Source organism: Salminus brasiliensis, chromosome 15 (genome assembly GCF_030463535.1).
Source record: "Salminus brasiliensis chromosome 15, fSalBra1.hap2, whole genome shotgun sequence".
Classification (NCBI taxonomy): Eukaryota; Metazoa; Chordata; class Actinopteri; order Characiformes; family Bryconidae; genus Salminus; species Salminus brasiliensis.
In genome coordinates, this window is record NC_132892.1 from 22,167,240 (window position 1) to 22,192,140 (window position 24,901).

Consider the following 24,901-nt stretch of genomic DNA (forward strand, 5'->3'; position numbering starts at 1 on the left):
TCCACAGTGCTGGCTTTTGAAGTCGCAAGTCCTCTAATAAACCCCAGAGTATGAGTGACAGACTCTTTCTCGCCTACAAACGAGCAAATTCAAGGAACGTCTTCGGGATCGCCATGTTATTAATTTCAGCTTTAAGAAAACGATATCCCTCTCGTTTCACCCTACGCTCCTTTTGTCTCATATTACAATTATACATGTTTTATTCAATCAGCACCCCCCCTTCCCCCCACCAGCGCCCCAGGCTCCTTAAAGCGCCTTCCCGGCAAAGGCGCACACAGTCTGAGGTAGATGAAATTTGCAAATTGTCAGCATGTGTTTTCCACGATAGCCAAGGCTGACAAGCTCAATTTAAAGCTAATAAGAATATTAGTCCTGTACCAGAAGAGACGGGTGGGGGCAGGCAAGAATAAGGCCCCGATAGTGATTATTAATCTGATTCGGCGCAGCAGGGCAGGATCGCCCCGGCTCTCCAGACTTCCCTTTCACTCCAGGCCACTGCATTCTTATTCACTCCCACTTGATTGCAGGTGAAAATTGCATTAATGTTCAATTCCTTCCTCCATGTATGTAAATTTGTTTAAAAAAAAAAAGAATAAATAAGAACGTGCACTTGAAGATAGTGTTTTATAACATTTAGGCACATTTGTGTTATTTGGAGTTTGACCTACTTTGCTGGTTGCGTGATATTTCAAGTTGAGTTTTCATCAAGTCGGGCTTGTTTAAAGTCGTAAATCAAACTGTCAGCGGCTCTGTAAACGGTTTATTAATGGAGCGCGGTGGCATTTGATCAAGGGACTGAGACATTGCCCCGTTTCCTTTATAATGGCATGGTATTAATAGACATAATTTCTGTCAACATTTTACCTTCATCATAATTAACAGAAAAGACCTCGGTTTTGGCACATACTTAAAATTCAGGGATGCGCTCAAGTCAGCGCGCCTTGACAATAGGCCGCCTAGTAGAAGAGAAGGAAGTCAGGACCTCACATACAGTGTTAGAAATAAGTTTGCTAAACATTCACTGTACAAAGTGTTAAATGGTAAAGTAACTGATTGCAGAGGGTCTTCTGAGTTAACTCATCTTCAGCCAGCCAGACTTTTTAATCGATTTCACTGTCGCGGACAAATTTCCAATAAAATCAGGGGTCTTCCATCATCTCGATCAATCGCTTGGTGTAGGTGGTCAGGAGAACTGTCTTAACTAAGTATTTTTCTCATCATGACGTTTCCACTAAATCAACAGTGTTTAATTTTCTCACAGGGTTTTAGTCTTGGCTCATGCAAACTATGACATAGACATTGTAAATAACCAGTAGGTGAGATCTCTCTCTTCAGCACCAATCAGAAATCACATTGCAGTCCCCGTTCCACATTCTGCAGTGCTGCAGTGTCTGTTTTTGGAGGGGGGGCTGCTTCCGTTTCTGCTCCATTGTTCAACAGTTTTTCTTCTTGTTATATTCCAGCAGAAGCATGATGGGATATAATCACAAAATGAATCAAGTTGAATGAATTGTTAGAATAACTAGAATGAATCACAAAGAGTGACCCTGCAAGATTCCCAGTCTTTTCAAACTCTTCTAGTGTATTATAGTGATTAGCGTTTTAGCTATGATTAGCATTAGCAGGTTACTTAAGGTTCTCCTAACTCACATTTTCCATCTCTCACATTCACTTTAGTCTGCAATACGTTTTGAGCTGAGCCTCAAAAACATCAGTAAAGTAGAGCTGGAATATCAATTACTCACACTTGACGAGCAGGCAGTTGTGCCACCCTGGAGCTGTAATATGTACTATACATGTAACATATACTATACTCTGCATAAGGGGACATAAAAAAGTGTGAAAGAATATGTGGATATGTACACCCAGCAAAGTCTGAAAAAACTGCTGTTATTTAAGGCATATTACTATAGTGATCATTTTATAATTCATAACACATCTTTCTAATCGTTTATCCTGATAAAATGACAACACAGTTGTAGTGTTATCATCATTTCCAAAAGGTAAACATTTGTTCTGAATCTGAGACAGCCATAATGAGTATGCGCCATCACTGCCAATGTCCTTCAAGACCCTACCCACATCTTGTCATTACCAGGACCTGCATGTGATCAGCACGGATGAAAACCGGGTGGTGGCAGCAGTCCAGGAATGGAACCAGAACGACACCTATAACCTGTACGTCTCAGAGTCTGGAGGAGTCTACTACACGCTTGCCCTTGAAAGCGTTGTGAGCAGCATGGGACCAGAGGGCAACGTAATGATAGACCTGTATGAGGTATTCCTCAAAACCAGTACTCTTTTCTGTAACAATACAAATCTCTGAATAAGCTGCTGAGGCCCAATTTATTCTACTCAAAGGGGTGTTTTGAGAATTTAGTGAGGATATCAGCCCTTTTTTAGTTTACTAGTAACTTTACTAGTAATCTTAACCCTGTCAGCCAATTAATGTCTTGCTGGGGCTACATTCTGTGTCCTTTGACTTGTGTGCAGTAATATAGATCAGCATTTAGAATGTCTGGGTGCAACCAGTGGGTATTACTGTATTAAAACACCATACTGTCTTTTATTGTTGGATGCGCTGCTGTAGTTTCCCATACTGCCTTTATTGTTGAGTGCTTGGCTATATTTTCCTATATTGCCTTTATTGGTGGATGCACTGCTATAGTTTCCTATATTGCCTTTATTGTTGGGTGCACAGCTTTACTTTCCCGTACTGTCTTTATTGTTGGATGCACTGCTATACTTTCCCTTACTGTCTTTATTGTTGGGTGCACGGCTATACTTTCCCATACTGCCTTTACTGTTGTTTGCACAGCTAAAGGTTCCTGTACTGCCTTTATTGGTGGGTGCACTGCTATAGTTTTCTATACTGTCATTATAGTTGGATACACTGCTACAGTTTCCCATACTGCCTTTATTGTTGGATGCACGGCTATACTTTCCCATACTGTCATTATAGTTGGATACACTGCTATAGTTTCCCATACTGCCTTTATTGTTGTGTGCACGGTTATACTTTCCCTTAGTATCTTTATTGTTGGATGCATTGCTATATTTTCCCACACCGTCTTTGTTGTTGGATGGGCTGCTATAGTTTTCTGTATTCTCTTTATTGTTGGATGCTGCTGTAGCTTCAAAATGAAATTCAGATCAGTAAGTATGTGATCAATTTGGTATTTCTTGTTGTTGGGCTCCCCCTACAGATGGGGTATGTAATTCTCTTTGACACAGTTGTCATTAATACAAATTTTGCTATGAGCTCCCACGTATGGACAGTTCTACATGTTGACAAATATATGTTAAAAATATGTGGACTAACATGGTAGAGTACTTTACATAGAGTATAAGTATCTACCACTCCACCCTGTAAATAGATCTGCACATCAGGTATTTGCATGCATAACTGCATTACTCTCATAATTAACATCAGTTTTATAGACCTCAAAATAGTACCCAGGACTCCAGGTTGTGGGACATGTTAAACTGTTACCTAACAATTTATAGTAGTTTCTGCATTAGGATTAATAACAAAATAAATCGATATAATATCTCGAGTTCACATTTAAGAATATTTATAAATGTATAAATAGAAAATAGTGATGCCTGTGTACAGATTTGTTCATAAAAATGTTCTTGTTCAACAAGTAGTATTGCCCAGTCCATATATGTTAGTTCATTGTTCATATGTTAGTTCATTGTTTCAAGGAAAAAACTTCTTCTTGTGTATAAACGTTTGACCAGCACTGTAGATACCATGATACAATGGCATGACAACACAGCTGCGGGGGTTTTCCTGCAGTCCTTTTTGTTCCAAAATGCGCCACTGTTTTTAGATCTATTATTCAAAGTGGTTGACCTTTTCAGTATTTAGCTCTGATCAATGTTTCAGAACATGCTGTTCTGCTGAACAAGTTCAATTCTGTTCAGCTTGAAGACGGGTGGTACCTTTAGAGAAGGCAGTGCCAAAGAAGTGCAAGGAGTGTTTTTATGAAAATACAGAGATAGAAAGCGCTGACACAATCCAGCAGTACAGAGTCAGTGGTATGAATTTGGGAAAGTTTTTTCTCCTCTCTGAAACATTGATTCATCTCTGTTAAAGGAATGCTTCAGCGTTCTTCTTCCTAAACTCTGCTGCGAGTGGTTGGTTACCATAGATGTTAATTTCCCTGCCCTTAGAAACCATTGAATCTACATGTGCCTGCAATAGAAACCAATTGAAAGGTATTTCTGTACCTGCTGTTTGCTTTCTATTAAAAGTGTGTTTTGAGTCTGTAGGTTTTCTGAGAATGGAGCAGAGTTGCACAGCTGTTTTGTGAATAATATTAACTATAATACAAAATAGGCTACTTGAGCAAGACTAATACAGTATTTTATTTGATTTTTTTTAGAACCACTGTTATGGAACATTTCTGCAGGAAGCGAAGTGTGCGCAAACCTTACAACTGACCTCATAGGCAGGGTTTAATGTAACAGACTGAAGGCCAATTAATGTTTCTGCATGAAATCTATGCCCCAGCCTGCACCATAGCCTGATGCACACCTCCCCACAAAAGTAACAATGCATGGCGATAAGGCATAGCGCAGTCCCGTAAGGCAGAATTATGACTATACGTTGATTGTAACAGTAGTAAAGTCTGGTACATTGATCCAAGCACATATATGAAATTTCTGCATTCGAACAAATGTGGTCAGTGAAAGAAATGAACAGTGAAAAGTCAAGTGCCCAGTGCCAATTCCCCCTTACCAATGCTGTACTTGATCTGTTCTTTACATTGTAAATGGACCAATAGAAATACTCCAAAATGACTCTGCTCGAAATGGACTTGCCTTTCACAGTCTGAATTACAGTCCAATAAGACTGCAACAACTCTATCAAAATATTCTATGTTTTTAGCTGTACTGTCCATGCTAACCGACCATCTGCAACAGATGGAGCAGTTAAAGATCAGGCTTGTAGTACTAGCACTACAGTAGTCTTCATTCAGTGGGGGCTGCACATAAAGGTAGGCTACGATGCATTCCAGCATAGGCTACCAGTGTCAGGCTATCGCCCATCAAATAATTAAACTGTTGATGATAGCGTCCCTCACCATCCACCTCGCATTTGGCCTGAGGAGAGGCTGCAAAATCCAGTGGCTTGATTGAGGTCGCCACCCTTGTGTCTCATATGCTAAAAAATCTCCGCCTCCAGCCAGATTGAAGTACTCCTCAATTATTGAACAGACAGAGCTGATCGGAAGCACTTTCTTGCATTTCTTCCCTTCTGCATGGCCCTCAGGATGACTCCTATCAGTTTGTGCTCAGCACAGGCGGGGATTATTCCATCTGTTCCCCTGCATTGATAGAGCTTGCATACAGCCTTTTGATATACACTGTATGTTCTAAAATATGCAGGCACCTGCTCATCCAGCGTTTCTTCTGAAATCAAGTCATTCAGTGGGGATTTGCTGGAGTAACAGCCTCTACTCTGCAGGAAAGGCTTTACATTAGATGTAGAAACCTTGCTGAAATGAGTTGATTGCTTTCGGCCACAAGAGCAGTATTGAGGTCAGGTACTGATGTTGGATGATTAGTTCTGGATAACCAACGCCACTCAAAATCATCCCAAGGGTACTGGATGGAGCTGTATCACCCCAGAGAATATAGTCCCCTTGCTACATAGCCCAGTGCTAGTGGGATTTATACTCCGACTCCTGGCAGTGGGTATGGTGACCTTATGCTAATGCACTGGCTGCTTCAGAAAGTCCCATTTTATTGGCAGTGCTTTTTAAAGTTTTAAAAGCTACATTTGAACGTCTAGGTTAGAAAGGGCATACCCTAAAAAAGCTGGATTCACTTTTTTTGGAGATTCCATATACTATTTGTACATATTGACATTCATGTATTTTAGTTCTTTTTTATATTTCAACCTTTTACTGCATTTTATTTCTCTTGATTTGTTATATTAATTAATTAATTAATTAATTAATTAAGACTATTTCAGTGATATCACTTTTCATATAAGCAATGTCTCCTTAAAAACGGAAAATATAAACTTTATTTTGTAAACCCACCATTTATAAACAGGTCACCTGAAAGGGGTACGAGTATGCATGTGTCTTACCCAGTAGGCAGGGTTCATTTCAAAGGACTGGGTTTAGCTGTAAAAATGCATAAATCAACATACAGGTACTGGTCATAAAATTAGAATATTATGAATATCATTATACTAATATCTAATATTACTAATAATATTTCAGTAATTCCATTCAAAAAGTGAAACTTGTATATTATATTCATTCATTACACACAGACTGATATTTTTCAAGTGTTTGTTTCTTTTCATTTTGATGGTTATAACTGACAACTAATGAAAACCTTAAAAGCACATGTAAACACTATTAATAAAAATACATTTCTATGCTATTTAAGCCAGACAAGCTTTCCAGTCAAAATATGTAAAAAAAATATATACATGCAAATAAATATTGGTCATAAAAAGACTGTTAACATTAACAGTTTGACAGGTTGACTGATGAGGTGAAAAACATTGATTATCTTTATCTACAGTGGCATCTGGCATGGGATGGATGTATTAAGCAGCGAGGGAACAGTCATTTGTTGAAGGTGATAATGTGTTAAAAGGAGAACAAATGGGCAAGCGAAGGAATCTGAGCCACTTCCACTAGAATTGTGATGGTTAGACGATCTCCAAAACATCAGGCAGGTCTTGTGGGGGTTTTCTGGTATGCAGTGGTCAGTACCTACCAAAAGTTCTCCAAGAAAGGAGAAGCGGTCACCCGGCAACATGGTATTGGATCACTGATTGATGCGATCCATGGAGGTCCCACCTCACAACTTATAGTGCTTAGAACAAATTTGTTGCTAATGTCTTGGTGCCAGACATCTCAGGACACCTTGAGAGGTCTTGTGGAGTCCGTGCCTCGGATTGTTGTGGTGGCACAAGGTGGAGCTATTCAATATTAGTACTGGTATAGAAGTGGTTCAGGTTGAGTTTGGTTATGTCACTCTGTTGGACATGCTTTAGGTTTCATGCACCGCCAAACCTTTTTATTGCCCAGCAAGTCTGAGCATTTGTGGGAGTGGTACAGTTGGACAATCAGTCTAGTCTGGAAGGAAAGGTTGTAGCTGCCAACTCTGGAGCTGGAATGGTGTGAATGGTGCCCAAATGCAAAGGCCTACATCTCTGGGACTGCTGCGTGTTTTTGAAGGGCAAGCACCTGCCTCAAGCCATGACTGAGCCCCCAAATACAGCACCATGCATACCGGAGCCTGTGGTGGATGCACTGCTGAGTCTATTGAAAGAAAATATGACCAAACAAGGTGCACGTAAACCTGTTTAGCTATGATAGAGCTATGATACATCACACTGAACACACCGATGATCTTAACCCTAAAGCACTGTTGGGAAAATGAGCCGTGTGTACTGTTGTAGCTTCTATTATAAGAGTCTTTCAAGTAAACAGGTTTTCAGCTACACAGAAATTGCTGTCTGTGTTAATTAACTATATGCTAAAAGGTGTGTTAGACAGAGATTAGGTATTTATAGAGAATAAATACTAAAGTGTTCCTGTTAACTAACTTAAATGCTTTTTAATCTGTCCTGACTTTTTTTGTTTGTTTTTTTATTTACTAGGTAGCAGGAATCAAAGGCATGTTTCTGGCCAACAAAAAGCTGGAAGACCAAGTGAAGACGTACATTACATATAACAAAGGCCGAGACTGGAGGCTGCTGCAGGCGCCCTCTACTGACCTGCATGGAAACAGCATCCACTGCATACTGGTGAGAGAGAGGGAGTGAAAGCGAGAGATGAGGGGAGGGGTAGCGAGAAAGCTAGGGCAAAGAGAATGAAAGATGTGCAGAGAAGGAGAGTGATAATGAGAGTGTGAAAGAGAGCACTTGTCAAATGCCTCCTGTCTAAAATGTGTCTAATACAGTCTGAGCTAAGCATCAGAAAGAGCACCGCTCATCAGGGCTACTCATCAAAGCTGGATGTGATGGAGCAAAGTCTGCAGTAAAAGGTCAGGTGACGGACAGTAATGTGTTGACCATGCTCTATAAGGAGATTGGCAGTCAGGCCTCTGTTATTTGCCGCTCGGTCATTATTATTGCTCGCTTTTAGCGTGTGGGGAAAAGAATGTTAAATACCTTTTTTGGGTTCTTTTTGATTAATTTATTTTTGCACCGTTTCTGAGTGGCAGCTGCCCTTTACATTGTTTGAACCTTAAAAAAATGACTATTGACTATTGATTGAAGTGGTACCATATTACTCAGAATCAGATCTTATACTAGGTAAGGGTTATGTACACTTATAGTAGAAGGGCCTAAGCAGCTTTCCATTGGATTCTATTGTAAGAGTTCTGTCCAAGGTAATGTACCAAAATTATTGCATGCATTAACTGGCCATGTGATACAGTACACTGTAAAAAAGAATGCCAGGCCAACTTAAAATGATACTGGACTGATTACAGCTGAGCTTTTTTTGAGTTAACTCTACTTTTTGGTCAACTTTGGGGTTGGACAACTTAAACATTAGTAAATGAACTGCAGCTAAATTTCTTAAATATTTCATGGTTTGGATATTATATCCAATCCATCATATCATCTCAAAGTAGCGCAAGAAACACATATGGTTCTAACGTGGCATTATTCATTATTTAAAAAATGAACAGTCAAATACAGACTAAGTAAACACCACCACTGCTCACCACTGAACACACTCAAGTCTGGCTGCTGGCAGAAAGCACACTTATAAACCTTTAGACGAGAATGACTGACTGGTTATAAATCTGTAGCCCACTCGCTAAGCTAACCTTTGCTCGCTCAGCTACAGATCCACCAAGCATGATCGAAATGAGGCGAGATGAGGCCGGGTCTATTGTGTTTGGACTTGTAGCCATCTATCTAGGCTTTGAAAAGTTAGCTAGCAGGCTAAACGTCACAGCACAGACCGTGTTCTAGCCAACAGAGGCTTAAATCCCACACGTCTGGAGGATAAAGCCTTGTATCGGAGAGCACAGATGAGTGAATGGTCTTAGGAGTGTTTTCAGCTCTTTTCAGGCACCTTTAGTAGGTTTGCTTGTGCTCGCTTTCAATCAAACTCCCTTTCAGTAACTACAGTGGGCTTGGTATTTTGTGACATCACCAGCTCCCACAGCGCCACCAACCTGTGGTTCTCTTAAATGCACATGGGGGAACAAGCTTAATAGAAATTTGACACATCAGACCAACTCCACATGGGGGAAGGATTTCTAGGATTTCAGGATTTCCGGTCTGTGGTGTTTTTCTTGATACACTTTCAGTTAGACAGTTGTTCCACTCTGTGTCTCTGTGTCCAAGAAAGATCAACTTACTTTGAATTCTATTTTTATGCCATGTACCTTCACAGCTGTAGAGTGGCACAACTTTCTAACTGCTTGCTCATCAAGTATGAGGAGATCTTAAGTTTCAATCCCAGCAAGGGCTCAAGCGCTCCATTATCAAAAGCCTCCTAGTCTGGGAATGTCATGTGATAGGGGACGTTCTTACCTACAGATGGGAATTAAACGATTCGTAAACATCTTACTAAATATTTAAGCACTTTTAGCTGCAGCTCATTTATTAATGATTTTTTTTTTTTAAATGTGAGTTAGGAGAACTTGACACTACACAAACATAAGTTAAAAAAAAACACTATCATTTCTTTTTGGTGGGGATTCGTTGCATGATTGTTATCATAACTGTTATGCTGAAAGACCACAAACAAGCTCATATAACACAGCACACAAACAGTGTAAAACACCTTAGCATGAACCTGTTTAGTTGAAATGCTGCGTCAGGGATTTTTGAAGTGAAAACACGGACAGAGCTCATTTGTAATCTAAGGTAGTCTCTATGTTTTTGAGGCAGCAGATATAAGAGAGTAGTTTTACTTTAAAAAAAAAAAAAGACAGACCAGTCTCTAAGTGTTAGCCTTTAGCCTTGTGTGGACACCAGCTCGTTTGCTGCTTGCACCCCTGCGTCCCTAGGTTAGCGCCACCAGAAGAAGCTAGGGTTTTGGTGACTGCTCACAGCAAGCCGAGAACCAGCTGGTAGTGATAGCATGAATGACTTGCAGTATATACAATGTTCCAGCAGTGACAGATGGTTGTAGATATTAGCATGAGTGCCTTGGATGCACATATGAGGCAAATGACTTGAAATCTGGATATAAAAGGTCTGTGGGTTTATCTAGGTGAATATTCAATTATTGAATATTAATTTTAATAAAAGTGAAGCGACACCCCAGAATAATGAGCCACTGTTAAAACACAGCGTCAAATGCAGTCAAACGTAGTCAAACGTAGTCAAAACATTATGACCTGCCTAATGTGCTGTTGGCACTTTTTGCAACCGTGTAAACAGCTCCAACCCCTCTGAGGCATGGACTCCACAAGACCTCTATAGATACCCTGTGGCGTCTGGCAGCCGATCCTTTAAATCCTGTAAGCTGCGAGGTCAAGCCTCCGTGGATCGGACTTATTGTTCCAGCACATCTCACGGATTCTTCATCGGATTGAGAGCTGGGGAATTTGGGGGTCAGGGAAACAACTAGAACTCTTAGTCATGTTTCTTAAATCATTCCTCAACAACGTGTGCAGTGCGGCAAGGCGCCACATCTTTATCCTGCTGAATGAGACAACTGCCATCTGAGAATTCCCTTGTCATGAAGTAGTGTACCTGATCCACAATAATGTTTAGGTGTCAGATTGACGTCCGCATGAATACCCAGGCCCAGGGGATCCCAGCCATCACTTTGCCTGGTAAATGACACCACACATATACCCAGCTGCCCACTTAAAACGTCTTCTGTGAGTGGAGGTAGTGCTGTGGCTCATCAGTGTATATACACATACTATACAGTGATATGCACTTACCAGGCATTTTATTAGGAACACTTTAAATGGTATATTCCTACTCATTCATGCAGTTATCAAGCAGTGATAATCATGCATATATGAATAAGTAACTTCATGTCAACCATCAGAATGGGGATAAAATGCTTGATGATAGAAGTCCTTGATGATAAAGGCCCACAGTGAATGGTCAGACTGGTTTGAGCTGACAGAAAGACTACAGAAACTCAGATAACCACTCTGTACAACTGTGGTGAGCAAAAACACATCTCAGAACACACAATACATCCAACCTACAGGAAGATGAAGTACAACTACAGAAGACCTTGTCCAGTTCAAATTCTATCAGCTAAGAACAGAAAGCTGAGGCTGCAGTGGGGGCAGGCTTACTGAAACTGGACACTTGAAGGCAGGGACAAATGTAGGCTAGTCTGATTAATCAGAATAGTCAGAATAAGGCACCAACAACATGAATCCATGAACCCAACCTGCCTTGTGTCAACAGACCAGCCTGGTGGGGGTGGTGTAATGGTGTGGGTAAAGTTTTCTAGGCACATTTTGGGCTTGTTTATGACAATCAATCGCTGCTTAAATGCCAAAGACTATTTGAATATCGATGCTGGTCGTGTGCATCCCATCTTCTAACACACAGCAGCCATCTTCTCAAACTAGTTACTTGAACGGCAGTGGCAGTGAGTCCAGTGTTCGTCAGTGACCTTCCCAGTCACCAGACCTGAATCCAGAAGAACATTTTTTGGAGAAACGGTAGATGAACGGTAGATGCAAGATGAAGTGCTCCTAACAAATTCAAAAGAATCTTTCCAACATCTTGTGTAATCTATGCCCCAAAGAATTGAGGCTGTATTGAGAGCAAAAGGAGGCCTTCCCAGTATTAATGTAGTCTTCATAAGAAATTGCTCGGTGAGTGTTTATCGAAGTCGTATTTGAATTAGATGTTTGGATCTACGCCTGCAGCTCAGACAAATTATGGAGTATTTCCTAAGGAACATCTTAACCGTCTACAGTTCACATCGCACAGAAGTTGAGCAGGTAGCAAGAGCACAGGAAATTAACAAAAACATATTGTGTCTTCTGATGTTGTTTATTTTATTTTTTTAATGGTACTTCTAGCACCTTAGGCTGATTGTTTTCTATAATGAGACCTCATGCTTCACTAGGCGAGTGGTACTGGAGTGGTATTTATTTTTCCTGGGTAAATATGACTAACGGCGATCTGTTGCTTCAACAAAGTAGCACTCATCCGCTCCACTCGACGCTGGCGTGAAAATAATTACCCTTTGATAAATTTGACTAATTAATGGTCTCACATCCGGCCTCGCCTTCAGACCCTATTATAGAGTTATTTGTCAGAAAATGTCAAAGTTTTAATAAACCCCCTAAACAGCCCCCCACAACATGTGCTTACCATTGGCATTTGCAGACTTATAATGAGAATTGTGCCGCTAAAGGTTACTCCAATCAAAATTAATGTTGGGACGCAACCGGTAGGGAGCGGGTACTGTTGTGGGATTTGTAATTAGGGGCTTTATGCTAGCCTAAGCCATAGGATGACAGTTTAGTTGAAGCTGCTTAACAGGAATTTTGCTAGACGCTGTGAGGGACTTAAATGATTTATATGTCTCTGTGTGTGTGTTTGTGTTTGTGTGTGTTGACTGTAGCCATACTGCTCGTTGCATTTGCACCTACACGTATCAGCGAACCCTTACACATCTGGAAACATCGCAAGCAAGGAGTCGGCACCTGGAATCATAGTGGCATCAGGTGAGTGTCTGTATTTCTCTTGCAATATTGAAACTCCAAAGAGCTTATTCTTGTATAGAGCAGAACAGAGCAGAGCGCATGCATAGGAACAGCTAATGTCCTTCAGAGTCTCAGCGTGAGGTTCATTTCACAGGGTGCATGCAATCAAAAGTCAGCTTAGTACTGCAGGGCTCTGCTTGAGTAGTACTGTAGAGCTCTGCACAGCTGTACATTACCATCCCTATGATAATGCTCATTTATACTACTAGCGCTAAGCTAATGCTTGTAAATCAGGTAAATCAGCTGAGACGGGTAAACAAATAACACAACTTACGTAACACATAATTGTCATTTGTAACAATAGTAAACACCAGTAGTTTTGTTTTTAGTGAACGGTTTGTTTAATCAGATGTTGTAAACTTTGATATCTTATAGTCCAGTCTGACTCACCTACCTGACCATTCAGCTCACAGTTACTTTAAAACACTCTCTTTGTGCATGTGTGCATGTTCCTGTATAGTAGTACACACTGATAGCTGTTTGTCGAGTTCTGATGTCAGTTCAGAGTGTATTACTATACAAGAACATGCACACAGAGATTTGAGTGAGTCAGTGTTGGACCTGGGTTAAACAAACCTGGTTTAAGCTGACAGTTCAGTGTGCTGTTCGGTGCTGGTTTAGAATCAAAGAAATGAGTGTGGTTCTCCCGCTGGTAGAACAGAGCATTTCCAGTAGTTTGGTTTCTAACCAGGCATAAAATCAAAAGTAAAGACAGGATGGGAGTAACGTTATATCTTCCCAAATGTATGTAATGTAATAAAATATCTTTGTTGTTGCACAAATACCTAACTTACAACCAAACTGAGTGGTTTTGGCCGCAGCAGAAAATAGACCAACATTTTCTGGAAGAGTGAAGATTTAAATTCTCCTCTTCTCACGTTTTCCTCTTCCTCAAACCTACCATTCCATCTTAAATAATGCAGTAGTGACATTCTGCTGTTGAAATGTACACACTGTCACTGCAGCACTATTTAAGGTGGAATGGAGAGTTAGATTTAGAAGCCAAAATAAGTTCCAATAAAGCTCAGTTTTGTTCTGTTTACAGAAATAAAAATAAGGCTACTACTTTTTTTCAGGGTAACCAGCCCACTGACATAATTTGTAGTTCCCAAGAAATCTAATCTAATCTAACCTGCGCTATATTATATTGAAAAAAACTTTTGGGACACCTGCTCATTCATTGTTTTGTCTCTACGGTCCATGGAAGGCTTTTTTACTAGATTTTGGAGCATTGCTGTAAATATTTAGTTGCATTCAACGACAAGAGTCAGTTAGTCAGGATTTTCATCCCCAACTCCCCGACTTATCCCAAATGTGTTGGATAGTGCACCATCATTCCAGAGAACACAGTTCCACCTCTCCACATCTCTTTACACCCCTCTAGCCCATGCCTGGCATGTTTATCTGCTTCAGAGAGCCCTAATTGCAACACTTTACACTACAGGGACTAGACAAGCTGTGTTTGTGTGTGCATTTGCACAGCTGGGTCAGCAATGGGTGCAGCTTAATGCATTAATTACAAGGGCTGTCCATAAACATTTAATACAAACATGTATGTGTCATCCATGAGTTTCTCAAGGATGCGGTTGTCTAAGAAATGTGTGCACTGTTTCTGGTCTACTGTTTACTGGTTTACTGCTCTCTCAAGTTTCTTGAGCCTTAAGACTAATCGCCAAGCATCATTTACATAATCCACAGAGACGACAAGACAAAGGAATCTAATGCTGTGATTTCTAAACAGCTTAATCCCAACTCCTCCTCCACTTCATGTCTAACTGAGAACCAGACACCAATGCATAGGATGCGCTGGCTGATCTGAGGTTAAGCTCACGTTTTTCCTCTTCCTCTCTCTGTCTCTTATATTGTGGGCTTTTACGACACTGTTATTGTTGAAGATGTTCATATTGAGCACGTTCAGCTCCTGCCTTGGAATGTGGGCTATAAACAAGATTAGCGTGGTGCTAGAAGAAGCAAATGGATATGCTAAGTGCTACGCTTGAGACTTTTTTTTTTTGTTACAAAAGGAAAGAATCCTCAAACTGCTCTCAGGCTCTTTTTGTATTGTCTTCTGTTTCTTCCCACCCATCTGCTTTCTCTTCTCCACGCCTAACTGCAAATGTTTATTTTATAAGATTGAAAGCACTTGTCACTTTTTCATATGACCTCCACAGCAGTGTGTCTTCTACCATATTCAAAGACAATATTGCCTCGCGGACGAACGCTGATGAAATATAAATGCCTCGGCACGGCAACTTTCTAGATAAGTAATCCTCAGTGGAGAGTCTATTAGATATTAGCCTACTTACCACACTGACGTCAACTTGATTGATTTGATCGTTCTATAGTCCCTCGTCACAGGAATGGCGGCTGTAACTTATTTAAGATTTCACATAAAGTTCTGTGGTGGCAGAAAAAGAAGTCTGCCGTGAACTTGGCAATAGATGAACATTCTCTTTCTCAAACTTTGTCTTCCCAAATTCCCATTTTCATGAGTAATACAGGGCTATAAAGCTTAAGCTTGAGAGACCTTTTTTCCCCTCTAAAGAGATTGCAGTAACTTAAACTATTATGGGCTCACTTTTAACTACACAGCTAGCTGTATAGAGCTCTTCTTTTAGAATGATGTAAACCTTTTTTGAATTTTAGTCTCAACTGCATCATGAAATTTAGCTGCCACACCTCTGTTCTTAGAAAATAGGCTTATAGAACATTGGTGACACACTAATTAATTCAGTTAGATTTTTCCTTTTCTAGATTATCGCCTTTCTTACTAAACATGACTTAACATTACCAACAGCTAGTGCTAAACATTTTTCTTTAAATACATACTAAGAGACTTTTTTGTAGTGGTAAGTTGCTATCTAAATGAAATTTGTCTGAAACAGTTCCTGCTAATTCTGTTTTGTTCTTTATTTGAATGGTATTCCAGATTTTTGAATGATAAAACCATCACAACTATGGAATTAACAAAATAAAATAATATAATTAAAATAACAATTAAGAACTTTGACCTGCCAAAAAAGGCTATGACCTATTGACCTATGGTTGTATGCAAACATTTAGGCACTGGAAGGCCAGGAAAGCCATGAAGATCCTATTTTTTGAGCTAATCAGCTGTGTTGTAAAACAATCACATGCACAGGTTATAACACTGTAAAATTATTTAAAACAAACAAATTTAAATATAACTTTTCTTCTCATTTTAAAGCCTAATTTCTATTTTTTACCTGACTTTAACATTGGAAAAAAATGAAGCATACTATATTATTCATTGTATTATACACCTTTGCAATATTTTTTTAAATTTGTTATTAAAATATGGTCCATAAATCCATAATATTTTTGTATGTTGTTACTCTTGTGATCTCAAGATGACAGTTGTTTTAGTAATCGCAACAATAACAATTGCTTATCCCAACAAACTTATCTTGGGATCACAATAATAAATAAGTGATCATGATACAGAAAAATATATAATATTTGAATTTCCATATTATTTGTATCATTTAACATTAATAAACAAATATAAATAAAAAGAGTGAAGTTATAAAATAACTCAATTGAAGGAGGAGGAACATGCCTGATGCCCCTCCTTCCAAATCTAATGTCTTATAAATTCAATCTCTACCTTGTTCACATGTCTACGACAAATTTTTACCACCCCGTTACATCCCTTTAACCCTGTTATCTGTCATTCTTGGCTCCACTTATCCGAGGGAGCTCTGAATTCCCACCACAAAGCAATAGCCACCCGAATCCCCAGAGTCACCCCCTTACAGTCCTCCCTCGAGTCATCATAAGCTGAAGGCATAGTTAAAACTAGCAAAGTGTGGCTTGTACCAAGGTTATGGCCCATTAAATATTTTAGCTAGTATGAAATGGACTCTGGGCTTAACAGTTAGCAGACAGTTTTTCTGGTAGAGAATTTTTCAGGATTTTTCAGTTTTTTCAGGAGTATCCAAATACTTTTTAAATTGTTTCTTGTGTCATGGCATGTGCGGCCAGACAATGACAGGATGAACACTTGCAGAGATGGAACTAAGTAAGGTGTTATTAAAACACAACAGGGAAACAAAATAAGGTGCAGTGAAACCAATGAGCAGCAATCTAATGGGCAAAACTGGAACCCTAGCTTGGTAACTCTGGGATAGATAACTCAACTCAAGCTGCAAGCCTCGCTTGCGAAAATAGCAGGGAGAACTTCAACAGCCTCAAGCCGTGCTTGGGCAACACTAAAGGGAAACTAGAACTGAGAACTAGAGCCACGCTCCAAGTAAACAAAGGGGTAGCTGGAGAACCAGCTGCCTGAACTAAATAACTGGGCAAGCCCAACCTGAGCATGCCGTGACTGCCTCGTGAGCTTGAGCCACCAGGGAGCATGAACCAGACTTGGTGATAACTTGAACAGGATCAGATACTAGCCAACAGGCACACGCTATTGTGGAGAATCAATTCATGGCACTCACTCTCTGTAGGGAGGCTCCTTAAATGCTCCCAGTCCCAGGTGCAACACATGAACACGGAATGAACACAAATGAAATGGAAAGGACGCTGAAGTCCTTATATGGGCCGGTGGGCGGCAACCCGGGATCGTCCCAGGGGAGGGCGAGATCACAAGGGCCTGACATCTTGCTTATTTGCATAATTTACATCTGCTTTGTAAAGTTTGAGCCTATGACTTGTGTCTTCTTTCACTAATAAATGAAACTAACTTGTAAATTATAAGTATTTTTCCCCACAACAATAACGCTCAAATCCTACTGAAATATCACCTCTTTACAAAGCGTATGAGTGAGAAATGGGTAATACCAAATGACATGTTTTTGTTATCGCCCGCAATAACTGCAACTTCAGCAACTTTCTTTATGTATGTTTCTCCATACAGGCTCTATAGGTGCTGAGCTGACTAGCAGTAATGTGAGCATGTTCATCACATCTGATGCTGGAAACACATGGAGACAGGTAAGCCTGGCGCTGGCAAATAGGGATGGGGGGTGGAGGCGCAGTGGTGGTGGAGAGTAATTTCAATATTGATGCTATCTTAAAGTCCATAAATCCATGCACTACATATGAGTGCTGATAATCAAATGACACCTTGTGAGCAAATTGGATTCAGTGGTATGCGCAAGGCCCGTGGGTGGCCGTTGCTCGTTTGATGGCGGGATTTAAATTTATAGCGGGATGCTATCTAATTAAAAATGGTTGAGCGAAAATAATTAAGTGAAAATTGATGTGGCGAAAGTTAAAGCTTGCTGAGTGCGACGTGTTTTTCTTTTTTTTCCCGTCTGATATGCTGTCAGAAAGAATTACGATGGTTCTGATTTATGAAATAACGTTATTTTAAACACACTGGACCTGCGATCTGGCTTCCAATCTAATCAGACTGAAAGTCCTCCCCGAGGGGCAGATAGGGAGATGGAATCGCATCATAACTCATCAACTGATCAACTGATCTCGTAGATTAATACAACACAGAGGGCATATTAAAGATCTTCACTAAGCTGTATGCACAGAGGAGATGACATGAAAGACAGGCCATTTTGATACAAAAACAGCAAGCCTGTAGGGATCTACATTTGGTTTCATTGACACCACACAAATTCTGCTAATAAATGCTGGTTGATTTTTAAATGACTGAATTTAGATTTAAGTTCCAAAAAAATACTTTATATATTCTGTCGCTGACTGTCTTGCTTCGGTTGTTCACCATTTGCAGTCGACAGATATTAAAATCTTGTCATAGAACCTTGTAAAAAATCGAACCCATAACCCAAAACGGACTGACATCATTTAGTAAAGTGGTAAAATGCTAAAAACATTTTTTATACATTTAGGTTTATAAGTTTATCTGGTACTATTGTGTTGAATGAATTGTATTCACATTCCAGACTGTTTAGCTGCTGTTAAACCTAGCATCTCAGTCTGTTACAGTTAATTGTACTTATAGGGCAAGTTAAGATTGAAAAAACTGATTTTATGAGTGCTTAAATCCACTTTGTTGGCTTGTAAGAATAGTATGTTTTTGGTGCAACATTCCAAGGGCTCTTTAAACAGCCATTGATAACAGGTTTCCAACAGGGGAGAAGAACCATTCCAGGAGCATTCATATGGGTCTTTAGGTGTTTATGGTTCTTTTGAAATTGAACCATTGCTTTTATTAAAGGAAATACATTCTCATTCATCTACCAACCAACAAACTGTGAAATAAGACAACCCTGTTTGGTTGTTATTCCTGTTATTTATTTATTTTTTTTGGCCATTTAACACTATTCTGATTTGTCTCCCCTTCCTACATTATACTAGGAACATCAGAATTATACCACCCCTTATCTGCCCCACCCACTACTTTGTGCAAAGGCACGAGTTTCAAAAGGCAGCCACAGGTCAAAATTGTCAGGTCTTGGGGTAAGCTTTTTGGACCACTAGACAGACCACTGACTGTATAACGATCCCGATTTGAGTAACTGGAAGGTGCTAGCAGAAGCAAATAGGACAGACAGACAGTTAAAGCAGACTACATCTGAGAGATGTGAACTCAAGGGGTGAGCAGTGGCTTATTATTATTTAAAGGAACAAAAGCCAACCAAGTTTAGACATGGTGAAACTGGTGCTATTGATGCTTGTTGTTGTTTGTGATGTACTCTGCCTGAAGCATGTCACACACATTTCATTGAGACCTTAACACACTGTTTTAACTTGTGGAAAAGGGGTATGTCCCCTTTAAGGAATCATTGAAGACCCAAATCATATGTACTACATTGTGCTTGTGTAAAACATTATGTATCATTAGCTCAAACAGTTCTTCAATTATTTACCAAAAAACTAAATACAGTAGGTGTGTTGGAGTGTTAAAGTGAGCATGAATGACTGACTGACAATCAGAAACTTTTAAGTGTAAATCTTAAATAAATAATAATAATAATAATGATAATTCAGTAAATCAATTTAATGTAAAGTAATGCAGTGAAGTTATTAAATAATACTAATGAATTAAATCCACTCATCTTAACCATCATGCGTTTGGGTGCGTTTCAGATATTTGATGAAGAATACAGCGTTCTATATCTGGACCAAGGCGGTGCACTGGTGGCTATCCGGCACACGCCACTCCCCATCAGACACCTATGGTAAACCCAATCCCACCATGGCTTCTGTCATTTATCATAGTTTTGTGCATATGCTGCTAGGTAGGTGAGAGAATTCAATCACACAAAGATACGTACAATGAACATGAACAGCGGAGTATTCTCATTAAACTCAGTGGGCTGTGTAATGCTCTCAATAGTAGCTCAACGTGTAATGCACTAAAGTCATCTGACTGCTGCAACGCAGCTTTTTCAATTACTGCAGTAGTCAGGCATGTCGAGGAAATGCAATTTTTTCTTCTTTTTTTGGATGAGAAGAAAGCAGTGTTGTGATACAACATGAAAATAAAGAAGGTATCTGGCATTGCGGCTCTGTTTTTGTACAGGTTGAGTTTTGACGAGGGGAGAGTGTGGAACAAGTACAGTTTCACCTCGTCACCACTGTTCGTGGATGGAGTTCTGGGCGAGCCGGGGGAAGAAACTCTGATCATGACGTACGTATCGAATAGAAAGGAGCATTGTTGTTGTTTTGATATAGATTTGATTCACATTTTTAAAGCATAATGATATTACATAATATATTTTATGAATGTGCTTTAACTGGTTCTGATCAATGGCATAGAAGTTCTGTATAGAAACTTGTTGTAAAAGAAAAGAGAGTTTAAAGGTCTAAACTGGGTATGAAGGTTCTTTAGCAATTTACAGGTCAGTGACACATCTCGATTACACACATGGTTCTTTATGGAATCAAAAAGTTCCAATAAGTCTTTAAATCTAGACCTTAATCTAGTTTCCATTCCTGGACCTTGTTGTAAATGCAAACCATTATAAAGGTCTAAACATAGTATAAAGGTTATTTATCAATGTAAAGGTTCTTCACACTCACACATCTCCATTACAAGCACAGATCTTTTATGAGAGAGGTCTTTAAATCTGGACCTTAAATCCAGTTTCCATTCCTGGACATTATGAACCTTGGTAGATGTGACCCTACATGGTCAATCAATGATCCCTTCATTTTCAGTGATTACAAAATCCAGGACTGGAAACTGGACTGACAGTCCAGATTTGATGACCAGGGTTATATGACAGCTCGCAAAGAACCATTTGAAGCACCTTTCATCAACAATTAAATTATAATCATAATAAAACACCTCCTTCTCTACCTCTAAACACCTAAAATCAACAGACTATCTTTGATGTTTAAGCGAGCTATAAGTAATTCGTAGAATATTATGCTAAGGATTTGCTTTCATTAACAAATATTGCACTGACTGCATTTTTGAAAGAGTTTCTAAAGGTCCCCTAAGTAGTGCAACTGGCTGGGGAGAGTGCATCCTATTGTAGGTTGTTAGTAGGTCTGAATACCGGTGATGACCCTGCAATCCATGACTAGAAGTTCTTAGTAGGATAGGTGTAGGATTTAGTCACTTCAGGTAAATTGGCCCATATCCGATTCTGTCACCAAATCCGTCTTTTTAGTGTGACCTGTCTCCAGCATACATCTGAACAGTTCAGGCCTCTAAACTGAGCAATGCTTCCATGAGGTTTCATTTCATCTTCCTCACCATCACTGGAGCCCTCAATGAGTTCCAATGGCTGACAACTGGGCTTATCATCAAGAATTTCGGGCTTGCTGTAAAAAGGCCACGTTATTCGGCCATGGCAACTTAAAAAATCATATTTCATTCACTTTTACCTGCTGTGTGAATGTAGCCTTGGTTCCTGTCTTCTGGTGTGGGCACCTGCATTGGCAGGACCCTCATTCATACATCAGCCTCAGCTTCCCTATGGCATTGCATGACATTGCAGTTCAGACTTGAGCTTGAAAGATTAATTCGGTTGGGTTCATATTTCATCTTCAGGTTTCTTACAGCTCATTTTTTTCCTACTTGATAATTAACTGATAATTATAGTCTAGCTATTAATTTCGATGTTACATGTCCAGTCATTGGTGGTCAAATTTGGGTTGGAATAGAATTTTGTCAGATTTAGGTTCACTTAGGGATGCAGGACAGTCTAGACATGGGCAAAATGTTCTGAGGCTATGTTACAGTTTGGATCATAACTGGCCTCTCCATTCTAGGTGCACAAAATGATGGATGAGTCAGAATGTTTTAAAAACAGACATTTTGATATACAAATTAGCTTTTTTCTAATGTTACATGTTCTTATATTAAAGAACCGTGAGATAATCAGAAGGCAGTGTAGAGCTTGTGAATTTCAGTTTGGTCAAATTTCTTCACTATTTGTTCTAAAGGAGGAAGCATGGAAAGGTTACTGTAGCTAGCTAAATTCTACCACATGCTGGAGGAGATGCTAGGCTCATGTGATCCACAAACCATGTATCTAGACTGTCACCAACCTCATCTCCATAAATGTACACCTAGAAAAACATCTCTCAACTGCTTTCCAGATGCTTTTATTTATGACAAATTAATATGGCTTAGAACTTAGTATGACTTGTCTATAAAAACATAGCGTAGCTGAATGACGGGGCAGCCATATTGAGTAACTCTTCTAATTTTAGCTAAAATGTTTTAAAAAGTTTATTTATTTGTTTTATTTATGCTTTTTTTTACTTAATCAGTTGATATACTTGTTTAAGTCTTTCTAAAGATATTTGAAGCAAATACATACAATTCGTTTTTTTGGCATTGGTGACAGTCAAAATCCAGTATTCGTTAGCAATAGTTGCATTGCATCTCCTGTTCTAAACTAAAAGAGCACAAGTCAGACACTAAACATTTTTGGCTAATTGTCTACATGAGGGGTAAGTATTACTTTATCTTGATTTGGTTTTTCAGCAAATTATTCCTTTAATACTGAAATGTCTTGAAATTCACATCAGAGGCAGATTTGTTGCCATTTTTAACCTGCATGGCTTTACTTAGCTCTGACAGTGGCATTTAAAAGTAAAAGCTCATTATGTAGCATTATGTAGTCAATCTAAGCTGAAGCTTAAATATATTACACAGAATATATATATTTTTTTTTTTTAGCAACGCTTCAAATAGGCCAAGACATTTGTTAGAGTCTAGCTGAGGGTTAAGTGTACCTTTCTGTCAAATCCTTGTGAATCTTTGTAAATTTGTCCACGTCTTAGTGCTCAGATGTGTATGTGTGTACATACTTGCAAAACACAACATGATGGTTGCCTATCACTGGCCAGTTTTCCCTTACGAATAACAGAAGGCTTTTCTCAAGGTCTAGGCAAAGATCAGAACCAGCTGCTGCTGCATTTTGATCAGCTCAGATCAATGGGGGGGCCAAGCAAGCCATGCATTCAGGCCTATTTCGGGCACCTTGGAGTCAACGAGGGTAAAACCAGTAGAGGAGAAGTGTTCAGAAGGTTGTGCTGGGAGACAAAGACACTGCCATGCTACAAAAGCTTCACATAATGAGCTATTAGTCTGCAGGCAACATAAGCAAAAGGAGCCACCTTTATTGAAATGCAGCAGTATTTGTGTGGGAGTGTCACTGAAAAAGATATTAAAGTGTAATATCCATTGATGTAGAGCACTTTATGCAGCTTCGCACAAGGTTAAGCTTTAACATCTATTGATTTACCTCTCCCCAGTTCTCCGTAGTGTATACACCTTGAAACAGCTCTTCTAACATTAATTATTTCTCACTCGTAGCTCATTGAGACAAAGTGCAGGTGCTAAACTTTTAATCGTTACCACATGTGTTTAGAAGTGATATTTTATTATGATTTATTATTTCATATAAAGTTATTGTTCTGTGTACAGTACGTTTTGGTGGAAAAAAAGGCCTTACATTGTTGCTATTTCTGTTACTGCTAGAAAAGGGTCAATATTGGCCCTTTTTCAGACTATTTTATTTAACAAATAAAAATTAGATTTTCCTTATTATGAGCATTTATAAAAACAGGGAAAAAGACCAGATGTGCATTGTTTATCTATCTATATGTCTGACTGTCTGTTTATTTATTTATTAATACAAACCTTGAAAATGCCTTCTCCTCACTCTGTGGGACCATGTTCATGGGGATTGACTAATTAAAACTAAGGTTACTGTTTTAGAGATTTAGAGAACCTTTTGGAATTGCATAGACAGTAACAAGTGGTGTAATTCTATAATCGCATATAAATACACATGCAATATGTCATAACACTAAACATCTGCACAGTTCAGAAAACAGTCTAGCCTATGCATATGCAAATAATTCATTTGTTAAAAGTTATTTCTGAAGTGAAAGTCTGTAAAAGAACAGTGTTTCTCTACAGAACCTTTAGTACAAAATGTCTATAAATGTATTGTTTTGCCCCTGAATTTAGCATTTTTTGTTTCACAGCCATATATGTAAATTTAATTGGTTTTTTTTTGTTTGTTTTGTTTTTTATTTTATAGTGTGTAACATCACTGATTGAGTGCTGCCAGGTGTAACGTTAAATATTTTCACATGGATAGCAGTGTAGTTTTTTTCTTTCTAAAAATGCTGTTTAATGTTTAATATATTGGAACAAATTTGAAAAATTTGGATCCAGAATTACAGAATTTGAATTTAAAAAGTACACATAAATATAAACTACCAAGACATTACATTAAATTACAAAGAAAAAAACTTTAAAGCATTAGTATGGATCTTTATAAACCTTAATATAATTATCTGCATGTTTACTCACAGATGAATTGCATGAATCCAAATGTAATTTAAGAAAGTAGAAAAATACTTTATAAATAATATAGTTTTTTTCTGTTAAAAGTAATTTGGTGTTATTGGCATAATACTGAAAATATTAGTTAATTATTAGGTTTTTAATTTAATGTCTGTAATTTTACAGTTTTAGATACAATACAAAAGACTATTTAAAACTATTTAAAAGATTATGAATGGAAAATGGGAAAAATGTGTGAATAGCAAAATAAAAATAAATGTACAAAAGAAATATGGGTGTACTGCAGTGGCACTATCTTTGTTTGTGCATCTGTCTAGTGCATGAAATATCTGTATTTGAATTTAAATTGAACTAGATGTGGGCATGTTCTAATTCTGAAATACTGAACAACCTACTCCTACCTGCTTTTTTTAAATCAGATTTGTATTTGCATTTCTAATATTCTTAATGTATATATATTTGATTACATTATAA

At 38.8% G+C, this 24,901-nt stretch overlaps 1 protein-coding gene across 3 annotated transcripts in view; it reads left to right on the forward strand.

The window, feature by feature from the left end:
* sorcs1 (sortilin-related VPS10 domain containing receptor 1) overlaps positions 1–24,901 on the forward strand; it is a 262,548-nt gene that overhangs the window by 203,568 nt on the left and 34,079 nt on the right. For all 3 annotated transcript variants that reach the window (XM_072656709.1, XM_072656708.1, XM_072656710.1), the window contains exons 9-14: positions 2,099–2,278; positions 7,640–7,786; positions 12,558–12,660; positions 17,585–17,661; positions 19,735–19,826; positions 20,171–20,278. In XM_072656709.1, the coding sequence (XP_072512810.1) occupies positions 2,099–2,278; positions 7,640–7,786; positions 12,558–12,660; positions 17,585–17,661; positions 19,735–19,826; positions 20,171–20,278 (707 nt within the window). The remainder of the gene's footprint in view (positions 1–2,098; positions 2,279–7,639; positions 7,787–12,557; positions 12,661–17,584; positions 17,662–19,734; positions 19,827–20,170; positions 20,279–24,901) is intronic.